Source organism: Anneissia japonica, unplaced genomic scaffold (assembly GCF_011630105.1).
Source record: "Anneissia japonica isolate Jap-2015-1 unplaced genomic scaffold, ASM1163010v1 scaffold1302_len1884557_cov193, whole genome shotgun sequence".
In the NCBI taxonomy this organism is placed as follows: Eukaryota; Metazoa; Echinodermata; class Crinoidea; order Comatulida; family Comatulidae; genus Anneissia; species Anneissia japonica.
Genome location: NW_022736804.1, coordinates 1108112 through 1121826, shown reverse-complemented (window position 1 = coordinate 1121826; position 13715 = coordinate 1108112). Strand labels below are relative to the sequence as shown.

General features: G+C 34.1%; 1 protein-coding gene across 3 annotated transcripts in view; it reads right to left on the bottom strand.

The window, feature by feature from the left end:
* Positions 1-629: 629 nt before the first annotated feature.
* The window catches only part of LOC117116888, a 15011-nt gene continuing 1925 nt past the window's right edge, over positions 630-13715 (bottom strand). For 2 of the 3 annotated variants that reach the window (XM_033261008.1, XM_033261007.1), the window contains exons 2-12: positions 12304-12428; positions 11292-11360; positions 10606-11190; positions 10122-10273; positions 9404-9494; positions 8162-8239; positions 7753-7932; positions 7133-7267; positions 3996-6269; positions 2859-2945; positions 630-2493 (exon numbers count right to left, since the gene is read on the bottom strand). In XM_033261008.1, coding sequence (XP_033116899.1) covers positions 2258-2493; positions 2859-2945; positions 3996-6269; positions 7133-7267; positions 7753-7932; positions 8162-8239; positions 9404-9494; positions 10122-10273; positions 10606-11190; positions 11292-11360; positions 12304-12319 — 3903 coding nt within the window. In that variant the 5' untranslated portion in view covers positions 12320-12428 and the 3' untranslated portion in view covers positions 630-2257. Of the gene's footprint in view, positions 2494-2858; positions 2946-3995; positions 6270-7132; positions 7268-7752; positions 7933-8161; positions 8240-9403; positions 9495-10121; positions 10274-10605; positions 11191-11291; positions 11361-12303; positions 12429-13001; positions 13178-13715 lie in introns of those variants that run through there. The other variant, XM_033261009.1, reaches the window with a different exon arrangement.

The following is a 13715-nucleotide window of genomic DNA, read 5'->3' as shown; positions in this document are numbered from 1 at the left end:
TAGTACTTGAGAACCCTGCACTTTCGATTCCACTCAGTGCATTTATGACTTTGCGGTGAATTTCAATGACGTCATCTTTGTCTCAGCGTATCAACGTCCCAGTGTATCAGCGTCTCAGTGTATCAGCGTCTCAGTGTATCAGCGTTTATAAGACAACGGAGATCGAAAAACAAATGACTTCAAAATTCGCTCAGAATCATCATATACTGTAAGCCCTCTCTCTCAGAGAGTGGGCTAAAAAGCTACACATTTGAGCCTGATATGTTATACACAATGTAGCTATACACATAATAAGGGTAAAGCTATGTATTTGAGGACATGTCATCCTCACAACTATCGGCTTACATATATTTATGTTAAAGCTACACATTTGAGGCTGATATGTTATACATAGCTATGCACATAATAAGGGTAGGGTAAAGCTATAAATTTGAGGACAACCTCACAACTACAGGTATATAGGGCAACTGTTAAAGCTACACATTTGAGGCTGATATGTTATGCATAGCTATACACATAACAAGGGTAAAGCTATATATTTGAGGACAACCTCACAACTATCGGCATACACATATTTATATTAAAGCTACACATTTGAGGCCGATACGTTATACATAGCTATACACATAATAAGGGTAAAGCTATGTATTTGAGGACATTCTCACAACTATCGGCTTACATATATGTATGTTAAAGCTACACATTTGAGGCTGATATGTTATACATAGCTATTAGGCCTACACATACTGTATTTATGTTTTGGCCCCCCCCCCTAATAATAATATTAATCAATAAAAAGTATGTGGCAACTTTTTTAATATATCTAAGCAAACCATAGTTTTAAAAATTTGAAATCATTTGTACTTTTCTTGGGAAAAACTCAAACGCATTTTGCTCATTTAGTCAAAACTATGATTTTGTTACTTAATTCCTTTTCTCAGAGCAGGGCAGTATATATTTCAGGACAACCTCATAACTATTAGGCCTACACATATTTATGTTAAAGCTACACATTTGAGGCAGATATGTTATACATAGCTACAGTATATACATAATAAGGGTAAAGCTATGTATTTGAGGACATCCTCACAACTATCGGCTTACACATATTTATATTAAAGCTACACATTTGAGGCTGATATGTTATACACAATGTAGCTATACACATAATAAGGGTATCTATTATAATTATTATTCTAAAAACATAAAACAAATTCCAAGGTATATAAAAAAATACAGGGGTATTAAGAAATTTTGTTTTTTTCTAAGTTGACAGAAAGTGTTTAAAAACAAAAAGTCACTTCCAAAAAAAAAAAATTACACGTGTACTGCTAAAAGTACCCAGCATGAAAGGGAGATACAGCAAATGAAAAACTAATGTGGGATCAAATCAGATTATTTAATCTGTTGAGTGAAAGAAACGAAAATTTAGTTAGATATAATTATTATAACAGTTTTTTTAATTGCTTCTATGAAGTCAACTTCATTATATAAGCTACTGTAATCAATGTCATTATTAAACCAATTTAACATTGACATCTATCCAATTCTCATGGCAATGGAAACGTTATATCCCAAAAGAATTATAAAATGAAACAAATATATTATGCAATACACCAAAAGCTGAGGCTTTAACGATATATTTGTTAACATAGGTGAAAGATTACTTAAAAATAAGGAACAAACTCATATAGTACCAACTGTACTTCTGTCAAAATAAGCAATGTTGCTCTATGTTTGTAAAACCATAGAGGTATTTATTTATCATTTTATACCTCCATGGTAAAACCTGTGTCAGAGACAGATATGAAGAAATATATTGATAAACTAAACATCATCAAATCTGCAGGACATTATGATATAGGTGCACAATATATATATATAAAACTCTATTCTGATATTCTTGCAAAAACTATCCCACATTATAAATGTTTCCCTGTTGACATGGTGTATTTCAATGCGAGCTAAAAATAGCAAAAAACACCTATTTGTAAAGGGAAACATAATAATATACAAAATTACACACCAAAATCAATGTTGCCTTGTCTCTCCATGATGAAGGAGTAATCTATGACCAAACATTATCATACTTGAATGTAGTAAAAATAATCAACGATGCACAGTTTAGATTCCATAAAATTTGTTTGACCAGTCATGAACGCTTACAATAGAAAATCTAACAGAGGCAATTGATGAAAAAATGTTTAGCATAGAGATTTTCTTAGATGTCGAAAGCACCAACACCATAGATTTTGGATTACTTTTGTTGTTTAGACATTTTCCTTAATTTCCTTTTTCGCTCAGCAACCACAAAATCCCTGATATTCTGCCAAGTGCGAGTATTCAATATGGGATTTTTTGTTTTCACTTCTTTACACGTTTGAATTTTTGGTGCCACGCCACTTACTATTGCATCCTTGAAATATTCAGTGACTACCGCCTTTTCATCACTGCTCCATGGCCGTCTAGGCACATACTTTCTCATTTTCTTCTCTGTTCATAAAAAGAAAAAAATTATTTAGGCCTATCAAAGCACATTATTTGAATTATTGTGATATCGTCTGATTAAATGTGTTTTAAAGGTATTGATTTTTTAATTGGTGTTTTTATATTTATAAAGACTGCAAAAGGAATGTTAAATTTATCAAAGCAACCATCATGTTGTACAACAAAGTGAATATTACTATATTGGGACATCTGCCATGCATTATTGACCATGACAATAATATGGGATGGAATAAATGTATCATTGACTAAAACAAAGAAAATTACAATGACAATAAATATGATTACGATTCTGAAATTCAAAATGGTATATATGAAACACTAAATAATTAAATTCTAAAATTTAAACAAACTTTTAATAGTTTTCTTGTTATCTTCTCCCTCAACATGTTCACAGGCAACAACATTGTCCTTACTAGTGTCCTCTTCCCCTTCACTACCTAAAAGTACAGAACAGTAGGGATATATTTAATATTTTCTTAAAACTAGATAACAATTTATTGCTAAACCCCAGAAACTTCGGAAAAAAGAAACTGAAAACCCCAACAAAACGACTTTATAATGATTGTATCATGCAGTGTAGGAGGTACAGTTTATGATATCCCCAAAAAAGATTAACCTTTTTGGAGGATTGCAGGGTTTAGCAAATTGCTAAACCCGTAAACCTCCAAAAACACACAGCATCTATCCAAACCTGTCAGTGTTGATTGTATCTTGTAGAGGACGTACTGAAAAAAGATTTCTTCTAAACGTTTACACAAACCTTGAATGGTTTTGTCATTACCTTCTCCCTCAACCTGATTACAGGCAACAACATTGTCCTTATCACTACCTAAACGCACATAACGGCATATTTAATATTTCTTCAAAACATAAAAATACACATTTCCAAATTATGTAGATTCATTATTTGATTAATATGGTTTTGATTGCAAACTTATTAAACAATTTGAGAGTATCATACAGAAATTTACTACTGTTATTTACTACAAATCCCAGGTTTGTGTGGCAAAACATCTTTTTACCAAATTTGTTATCCTTTGAGATAATAACACATATGTGAATCATTTTTAACTTTGAACTATGATTATATTAATGTAAAAATATTTCATATTAAACAATAAAATCTTTTGTTATACCTTGCTACAAATAATGTTTGGGGCATGTATATTTACTATGACAGCTCATGTGCAACCCAGGAAATTTAGGAGGGGAGGGGAGGAAGTGGCCATACTTGGACTCCTGCAACAAAAGCATATGGCTTAGAGCAACAGCAGTGCCAATTAAATGATATTTATATGCTCATGTATTCATCCGATTGTCCGATAATCACCCCACCCACCATGACTGTCATACGCGAAATATGCAAGAACATATATTAAGCACACATGTAGGGATGTTTAAAAAGTAAACTGAATGTATTATGTTTGGTATTATTTTTGGGGTTATTGTAAAATTTACAACAATAAACAATGTAAAACCTAACTTACTTGCATCCAGTGGTATTTCAATCTCATCTAATGACTTTCCTTTGAAATCACTAATTTCACCTTTCTCTATCAATATCAACAATTTTGAAACTTTTGCCAGTTGGAGAGTACACTCCGGTAGTATGTAAAATTCGCGGTAGACGCGAACGTCATGGCCCATATAAGTTGCAAGAAGATCCAGTTCAATTTCTTTCAAGCATAACAATTGCGACATTATTGCAATATGTTTTCTAAGTTTGGTCGATCGAATAGCATCAGGGTTTTTGGCACCACTTGCTTCTGCGAACTTTCTATAGCATTCGCTTATTTTGACTGGAAACACAGAGCCAAAATAAGGTCTAGCAAAGACGTACGGATTTTCCTTGGACACACCAGCATCTTCCCGTGTTTCATTAAGCAAATTGATGTCAAACACCATTTCTTTGGTTAATAATATAGGAACTGTTCTGCCCCTCTTCCCTCTCACTTCTATTCTCTGTAATTGCAGAACTAGGCCTTTCTCAACTTCAGTAAGGCTTTTGTAAATTTCCTGTGGAATTTCTCCTTCATCTTGGCAACCTTTCTTGTAATCATCAAGAAGCAATCGTTCTGTTTCGCCGCTGCGTCTTTTGTTGAATAAAGAGACGCGTGTTAGAGTTAAATGACAAAATTCCTGCCAATTTTTTGTTGAACAGGGATCTTCTCTAAGTGCCATCTCATTGTAAAGCCTGTTATCTTGAAGGTAATTTGCAAGGTTCTTGAGGTCTTCAGCTAAAGGAAGCAGATTTGGTCTGTTTCTCCTAGAGGATTGCAATGAGTGATGTGCCAAAACAGTTACTGTGTTTCTCCACTCTGATAATTTGACTTCTTTGAAATTCTTAACAGTCTCGTCGAGCTGCTTGTTGTTACTTATCATTGCTTCAGCTTCTATTTGACTTGCCACTTTATTTATCTCAAAACCAATGTTTCTGGCATATGACGGGATGCGATAACTGTTGGACTGACTGGAATACCCTGCCACATCCTTCACTGCAGCAACCACAGTATCAAACTTTTGTGGGTCAATGCAATCTCTGATTCCAATGATGGCCGGATCCTTAAGAGATGCAGCTGAAACTAGTTTGGCTAAATCACGCATTTTCTGAGATATTATAAGTGCATGATGTTCTTCTGGGTGACTTCTAAGCATCTGTGTGCCATATGCCAAAATATCGTCATCTCTTGTAACTACAGCTGTTATGCTATCGGACTGCATCCTTGACAAAACTTTCGTTCTAAGTGAGTCTGATACTGTTTGTGGATTCCTTTCAGGAATCATCATTTTTGCAGGTGACTGAACTCTTTGTTGCCTCTCTCTACCACATCGTTGTACACATGTCTTCTGGTGCTTTGGTAACCAAACTTTCTTAAAACTGCCATCGCAGAATTCACATGGAAGGTACTCCGAGGCCTCATCATCATTACTTGGTCGTTTCCTTGGAACAATTTTCCCTTCACCAGTCTCCCACACAGTGAAGTTGTGTTTGAGGTTACCTTTATTTCGAAGAAATGCTATCTTTTCTCGCCTTGCTCTAGATGATTTTGGAAGCGCCTCAACTTCAATGACCATTCTCTCTTGTTTGTGCCAAATTGACCAATGGCGAGCTACTTTAAAATCTGCCTTACCACAAAAAAAGCAATAGTCTTTGTTGGTCCACAACCTCTTGCCACACCTTCTCTTTGAAATTTGTACTTCCCTGTTTTTTTCTGAGATTTTATCCTTCTTGTGCTTTTTGTGTTTCTTATCTTTCTTGTGTTCATTAGCCTTCTTATGTTTCTTGTCTTTACTAGGCTTTGTGTGTATCTTATGTTTCTTGTGTTTTTTAGCCATCTCGTGTTTCTTGTCTTTAATAGTCTTCTTCAGACATTTACTTTTCTGGTACCCAGGTAAAAAGCATGTCTCCTGTTTTTTATTATCCTTATTTGAGTATTTCTTGTGTTTTTTATGTTTCTTGTGTTCTCCTGATGATTCTCCTTGCTGATGATTTGATTTGTTTTTGACCCCTGTATGTTGCTTCATTTGTAATATGGGGCTGGCATCAGATGTGTCAGAATAACATTCTGATGTGGATTCTGGAAGATACTCACTATTACTTGCATCAACCAAGCTAACATAACTGTCAGCATCATCATGATCACTTTCCAATGTCTTCCCAGATAAGATAAAATCATCAATCGGTTGTAGACAGTAGGTGGATATGCTATCCAAGAGCCAATCTATTGAAATAACAGGTACACTGTACTGCTTGTAGAGATCTATAAAACAAAATTAAAAAATCAAATTATTTACAAAATAACAGGAAAAACCAGAGATGGAGTCAAGTTTCCTGAAGCACCATGACACTCTGGATTAAGGGGGATTCTGAGGGAGTTGTGCCGGGCGGTCTACATATATAACACTGCATGCAACTTGTTCTCATGTTGTAGACTTACAACAACAAAACTTTTGGGAGGTACCACTTTAATTTATGATTCGGCCTAGAGCATTAGTGAATCAAAGGTTTTGTTGAAGTGTCATTTTTTAACCATTCTCCAAATAAATTAGAAATACTCCTTTTACAAGATTCAATAAAAGCGTAGCTCTTCCCCACAGTTTAAACAATTTCCATCACTCATATGACGTAGGTTGAATGATGGTTCATTAATTCCTAGTGAAAAGAGTACAATCATGTGATATGATAGTACTATTTTCTCCTGTCACACTGAGTCTAGGCCTAAAGTACATAATGTTGCTGTGTAATTTATGAACTGCAACCTCTTCGAAGAGAGAGCCTTTGACCGCCACAAATGGCTTTGATTGATCGATTTGAGCTGTTGATTGAAATAGGTCATTGAACTTTTGGTCTAGTCGAGAGCAAAAGTATTAAAAGAAAAATTAAGAAAATATGTATGAGGTACATAAAACTATGCTATAGATTCAGGAAACTGTGGAATCTATAGCCCCTCGGTGATGTGTAGTCCGTAATGTACTTTACTACCTTCCAGCGGGAAAATAGTAGGCTATGATCTGAACATCACCTGAAGTCAATAGATTTCACTGTTTCCCTGATGAGCAGTCAATATTTGTATAATATTTTGCATGGGATGGGAATTATATACAAATACTATATGCCTCCTACCATTGTAATAGTCTTGTTTGTTGTTTGAATAATTCTGTACTATGATGCATGACAGATGACCATATAAGAGAGGAAATATTGTCGGATGCTGAACAACGGTTGCACCACAAAGCTTCAGCAGTGATTCAATTTGATCTGTAGAAAGATGTTAAAAATACATATATTGTTTGAAATGTTTCTCAATCAATACTACATTTATTAAAGCTACAAAAATTCAGCAATCATTAATTTTTTTGTGAAGGTTTATCTTCTTATACTATGATGTGGAAGTTCCTGTGTACACCAACGATTCTGGTTAAGATAAATAAATTGAACTTCCTTAGACTAAATAATTAAAAACATTTTAAATTTTAAACAACATTCCATGAAAATACATAGATGGAAAATTGAATAAAAAAGGGCATCACTATTACTGTCTGTAACTTGTATTTCCTTTTTTGATTTTTGTTTTGTATGGTACACGTCTATACGCCCAAATTTATCAACTAAATGAACCAACCATACTGTGTACTGAAATTTTACAAATTGACAAATGTCTCTGGGCCGTAACGTAATGTTTTTTTCATCATAAAAATTGTGAAACCAAAAAGGTTCCTTCAAAAAATTCTTTGAAACAATACCTTTATTTAAACTAGAATATTCCCCCATATGGCATATTTCGTAACTGTGCATTAGAAGTGGGCTTTTCGACATTCTGGCCCTCTTTGGTCCATTGTGGTTTCTGCCACAGTCAACGTCACCCTGTACCTCAAAGCCTTCTTCTGGTAAGAGGTACCCAACCTTTAGACAAGCCTCTACCCCTGAAGGAGAGAATATTAAATATCAACCACCAAATGTACAATATGTATATTTGCAATGTTACATTAAACATTTATTTTCCATATTAAACTGTAGACTGGTGCAAACCAAATATTACCAGTCACAGATGAAGTAAGCCAACAGGTCAACAATTATTAGTATAAGACCCTACCAGGAAGATCAAGATCTGCAATTTTGATCCAAAAAATTTTGAGCTTAAGTAAAACATACATGTGTAGGAGACAATCCACAGCCTTGCTGATATTCCTTTTAAGTATTTCAATGTTCTACAACATACTAGTTCAGCATCTAAAAAACAAAACACAACAATCTTTTACATTCATGTTTATTTTATTGACTAAAGCTAGCTTTTACTCAGTGACTACATTTATTTATATTATTTTTCCTAGCCAGAGACAAAAGATCAAACAGAACAAAATTAGGAATGGAAATAAATATTTTTATAGACCTACAAATATTTTAATAATTAGCAATCATCAAAAAGCATTAGTTGCTGCCGGAGTTTTCAAACTCATTAAATACCATACTCGCGCGAATAAGCGTCCCGTTTGAATAAGCGCCCCTCTCGAATAACCGCCCCTCCTAATTTGAAAATTTCCTTAAGCGCCCTGTTTGAATAAGCGCCCCCTTCTAATTTGAATAAGCGCCCCCTTATAAGATTTTCTTTTTAGCAAGTCAATATTCCAATCAATCCTGGGACTGTGGTTGTTGGCATGATTTGAGCTGTAGAGTGGAAACACATTCTTTTCAGTCATTATCAAAATAAGGATATTTCTCTTGAACAGATGAGAGCTCCGATTCCTGGACAGATGAGAGCTGCGATCCCTGGACAGACAGTATATTTCCAACTTTAATCTTTTTTACATATTTGTCTATGTCTAGTCCTACTTCCTCTTTTTCTTTTTTCGACCTTAAGCACATTCTCATCTGAGTTTTCAAGAAAAATACAATGATTCTGCCATCCTGCTAATCTCAATCGGCCGATGGCAAACAAGCTAACCACTACCCCCCACTAATTGCATCTGTTATTTTGCTGTAAATATTCATGCATTCTTGTTATGAGCCATGTTCTCTGGACGATTATCTTTTCTAACCACCATTCGTAATGTCCTTATATACTGTAGTCCTAATCTTTTTTCTTCATTCAAAAAATGCCTCTTGAATTTTTAATTATTAAAATAATTTCCCATAAGAACCCATCGATTTTCATCTATTTTCCATAAGCGCCCCCTTAATTTCCACTCTGTTTTCATAAGCGCCCCGTTTGAATAAGCGCCCCTCAGAAAGTGCAAAAAAATATTTTAAGCGCCTGGGCGCTTATTCGCGCGAGTACGGTATCTGTGTAATTATACTTTTTAGTTCAATTAGAATCAAATTTCAGAGAACATTTTTAAAAACTTCAATACTTTAAACATTTTGTAACAAATAAAATGTTTTTTTATTCCAACTCACCTGTCTTAATGATAACATGTGTTGTATTCTGAGTATGAAATATACTAGAAAATTGACAACCAGTTAATTTAGCAAGTCGGTCAACTTCCAACTGAAAACAAGTCCAATAATACATCATATAAAAATTTATTTCAGTACAATAATAACAATTCAGTTTTCAGTTTGCAGCCTTCTTCAAAAATTAAATCATGACACCAATTTGCAATTTTAAAAGGTGATTTTTATGAATTTCAGACTAAAAAAATATTTTAAAGTAGCTGGTTGTAAAATGTGATGCAACAAATAGTTAATAAATAAGTATTGAAAAAATATGTGGCATAATATAAATATAACTTACTACAGAATTTCAATTAATTTCAATATTACATTAATAAAATGTTACTATATTAAACTACTGTAGTATTGTTAATAAATAAATCAGTTTCAGCTGTTCAATTGCCATCTAGTGTTTCCATGGGCTCTTCTCTTTGAGATTTTTTTATGGTCATTGGTATTATACAGTTTTGACATTAATTTATTATAACATAATACTACAGATGGTAATAAATATATGGTTATCAGGATTCTAACAAGAGATATCAAACAGTTCGTGCAGATTCTCTGATTACAGAGTTATGAGTAATTTGCTTGGCAATTTATCATTCATGGCTGGAAGCAGACTACCAAAGTGTACAAGGGCCTTTATCTAAATGGCAGTTAAAAAATCTTGCACCCTTACTAGTTCTCGCCTGTCCAATCCTGTAGCAATAAAGACTTTAGGATTTATTCTTTCTGTTAGGGGTGGATTAGGAAGAGGCAACATTGGAGACATACGTATTTGCTCATCACAGTCCACAAGTTTGTTGATGATAATTTCATTCTCTTGCTGACCTACAGTACAAAATATTGGTTGGCATGAATAATAACTTATTAAAGGGCATAATGAAATGGGGGTTTTTTGAAGCTGTGTTATTTGTTATTGGAACTGTGTGTAAAGTACCATCATTTGTAGTACTACTGTAAGCTGTATATTATAGTGTATCAGGCTGTGTTCACAGTACTACAGGAATGCCTTTTACACCTAAAATCATGAAAAGTCTCATTGGAATGCAAATTCATTGATATATAATACTAGTACATTAATTATATACTAATGTAGCTTAATAATTAATTAAATTTAAACAATTAACAGTTAAAAAATGAGAAAACAGGGCAGTATTTACCTTTTGAAAGGGATGGGGGTGGGCTCTCAGGAGATGTTGCCACCTGCTTGTCACCATCTTCAAATCCATTTGGGGGAGGGGATGGTTTCCTGGGTACCTGCTCCTCGTTATCTTCACATTCATTAGGATGTGATGGCATTATTGGTAATGTTCCTACCTGCTCATCACTATCTTCAGATTCATTAGGGGAAGGGGAAGATGTCCTTGGTGATGTTGCAACCTGCTCCTCACTATCCTCACATTCATTAGGAGGGGATGGCGTCCTTGGTAACGTCCCTACCTGCTCATCACTATCTTCAGATTCATTAGGGGAAGGGGATGGTGTTCTTGGAGATTTTGCTCCTTGGTTGTCACTATCTTCGCATTCATTAGTGGGAGGGGATGGTGTCCTTGGCGGTGTTGCTACTTGCTTGTCACTATCTTCACATTCATTAGGAAGAGGGTGTGGCATCCTTGGTGATGTTGCTACTTGCTTGTCACTATCTTCACATTCATTAAAGGTAGGGAGTGGTGTCCTTGACAATACTGCTACCTGCTCCTCACTATCTTCACCTTCAGTGTTCTTATTTTCATCTCCTTGCTGACCTACAACATTGATAGTGCAAGTGAAAATAATGTACAGTACTACCAAAAATATCCCATTGGAAGGATATGAATTTATAATGTTAATAAATAGGTATACTTACTCAGTTCTATCCCCCATTTAATATCAGTAATGAAGCACTTCAGCATTATAGGTTTCCGTTTCAGAGTTTCTGAAAAAAATAACAGACTATGTAAATGTTTATCTTTGCACAATATTTCATGAAGTTGTAAAAAAAACCCTATGTAGCATGCAGTTGGAACATGTAACAAAAACTTCAAAATCAATATAAAGCAAAACAAAAATGTTAATGTTATAGGGAAAAAAATTAAATATGAATAGATGCAAAATTGGAATAGAAACAGAACACAATTCTAAAATTTGGGCCAGCTTTAATTAATTTACATTGTCTAGTACTGTACAACCAATTAGGGCAATTTTCTTAATACTAAGAAAATGTTCCTCTGTTGTGATGTATGGAATTAACAGTCTAATATTTGTATAAACAGCAAACGTTTCTAATTAATGAAAGCTGACTTATTTCTGATTTCTAAATATCAAATTTACTTATGCTTTTCTTCTTCTACTTTACAAGTTCATTTCTAAATGGAAGTAAATGTATCAACTTGACAGAAAACCTGCAAAATTAAAAATTATCCATTCACATTACTCTCTATCCAGCAATACAAATGGATACCTGGTAGGACTCTTAAGTTTGGTCTATAAAATAAATTATTTGGCAAAAGTCTTGTTAATCTACAAATAAAACAACTTCCATACAAAATATCTGCTAGAATTATTAAATTAAATCCCAGAGAACCTAGGACTTATTTACTTCCCCGCACCTGGGTACACAGGGTTACCATACAGTATTTATTTTGTTTATTATTTATCATAGTTCTGTAAACGTATGATTGACCATGGCACGATTGTCGATAACTACCTTTCAGTTGCCATAATATTAAACAGACATTGTGGATGGTTTAGATAAGACATGTGGAAAAATTATAAACAGGGCCCTAATAATTATAAATGTGAAAGTCGCTTCATAGATTATCAGTCTTTAACAAAATGTAAAAGGCACATTTAAAAAAAATAAAAGAAACAACACTTACTCTGCATCATCTGCATAACAGATAACTTGTACCGATGACGCCAATGGTGGCCATTCCAATACTTGCACAGGCCACATCATGGACAATGGTATGCCTGGCAATCGAGCCCAATAGATAGATATCTCCTGGATGAATTCAAATTTAAATTATTATTATTATTGTTATTATTATTATTATTATTATTATTATTATTATTATTGTTATTGTTATTATTATTATTCACTATCTGAGCTATTATTAATTACCTAACAGTAGATTACTGTACATATTACTAATAATGAAAACAAAATAATTAAAAGACAAGATTTGAACTCGTCACTGAGACAAGTTTGGTGATCCTCCGTACTTTGACCCTCACGAAGCACGTGCGGTTCTGATTGAAAAGTATTATATGCTAAAACATGCTCTATTTAATTTTTAAAAAGAGTAATTTTGAACATTTTAAGGACTTACGAATGTGTACACATACGTCTTCACGTCTGTGCACATCGTACTGTTATTAATACAGTGTCACAAAACCAAAACATGTAACCAAAACGTAATTTCCAGCTTCAGTAAGTGCTGTGGTCGTGGTAATGAGCGTACGGCGCGTAAATTATGGAAAGTTTTGGAATATTCAAAATGACCTGAAACGTGCTTTAAATTATCTGAAAAGTGATATTAACAATTTTAAAATTTTAACGCACAAGTACGAATACCTTATACGACATGCCTGATGACGGTAATGGCACATGAATTTAAACCTTGTCAAGTTTAATTTAAAACCCCCTGTTGGTAGGTAATACCACACAAATTTTCCCTTTACAGTACGAACTATCGGTTTGACAGTGTCGAAATACAGTCTGCCGATGAGAAGGCTCCAAAAAAAGCATTCTTTTTGACCATGATGACATCATCAAAATGAAAAAAAAAGGGACACGTCTGAAAGAGAATTGATTTAGCTATAACATACTCACAGGTGGGAGACAATCAATCAAGATAAGCGAGATATGTTCAAACAAGTATAAAAAGTAATAACGTCATAAATAAAAATTCAGTTTTTTCTTAATTCAAATGGCAATACGATGACGTCAGAATGTCCGATCAGCCAATACGATCTATAAAATCGTATCTACAACTCATGTGCTTTCAGAATATGTAATAAAAATTGCAGGTCACCTTTCATCCTAAGGAGCTATAACTGATTAAAAATAACGTTTTGAGGAAAGAAAGATGTGGGGGGGGGGGGTAAAAAAAACCCAGGTTGAAAGATGTGGGGGTCAGAAAAAACAGGTTTTTTGACAATGATGACGTCATCAAAATGTAAAAAGAAGTCAAATATATGAAAGAGAATTGTCTCAGCTATAACATACTCAAAGTTGGAAGACGATCGATCAAGGATAAGCGAGATACGCTCAAATGCGTATTTTAAA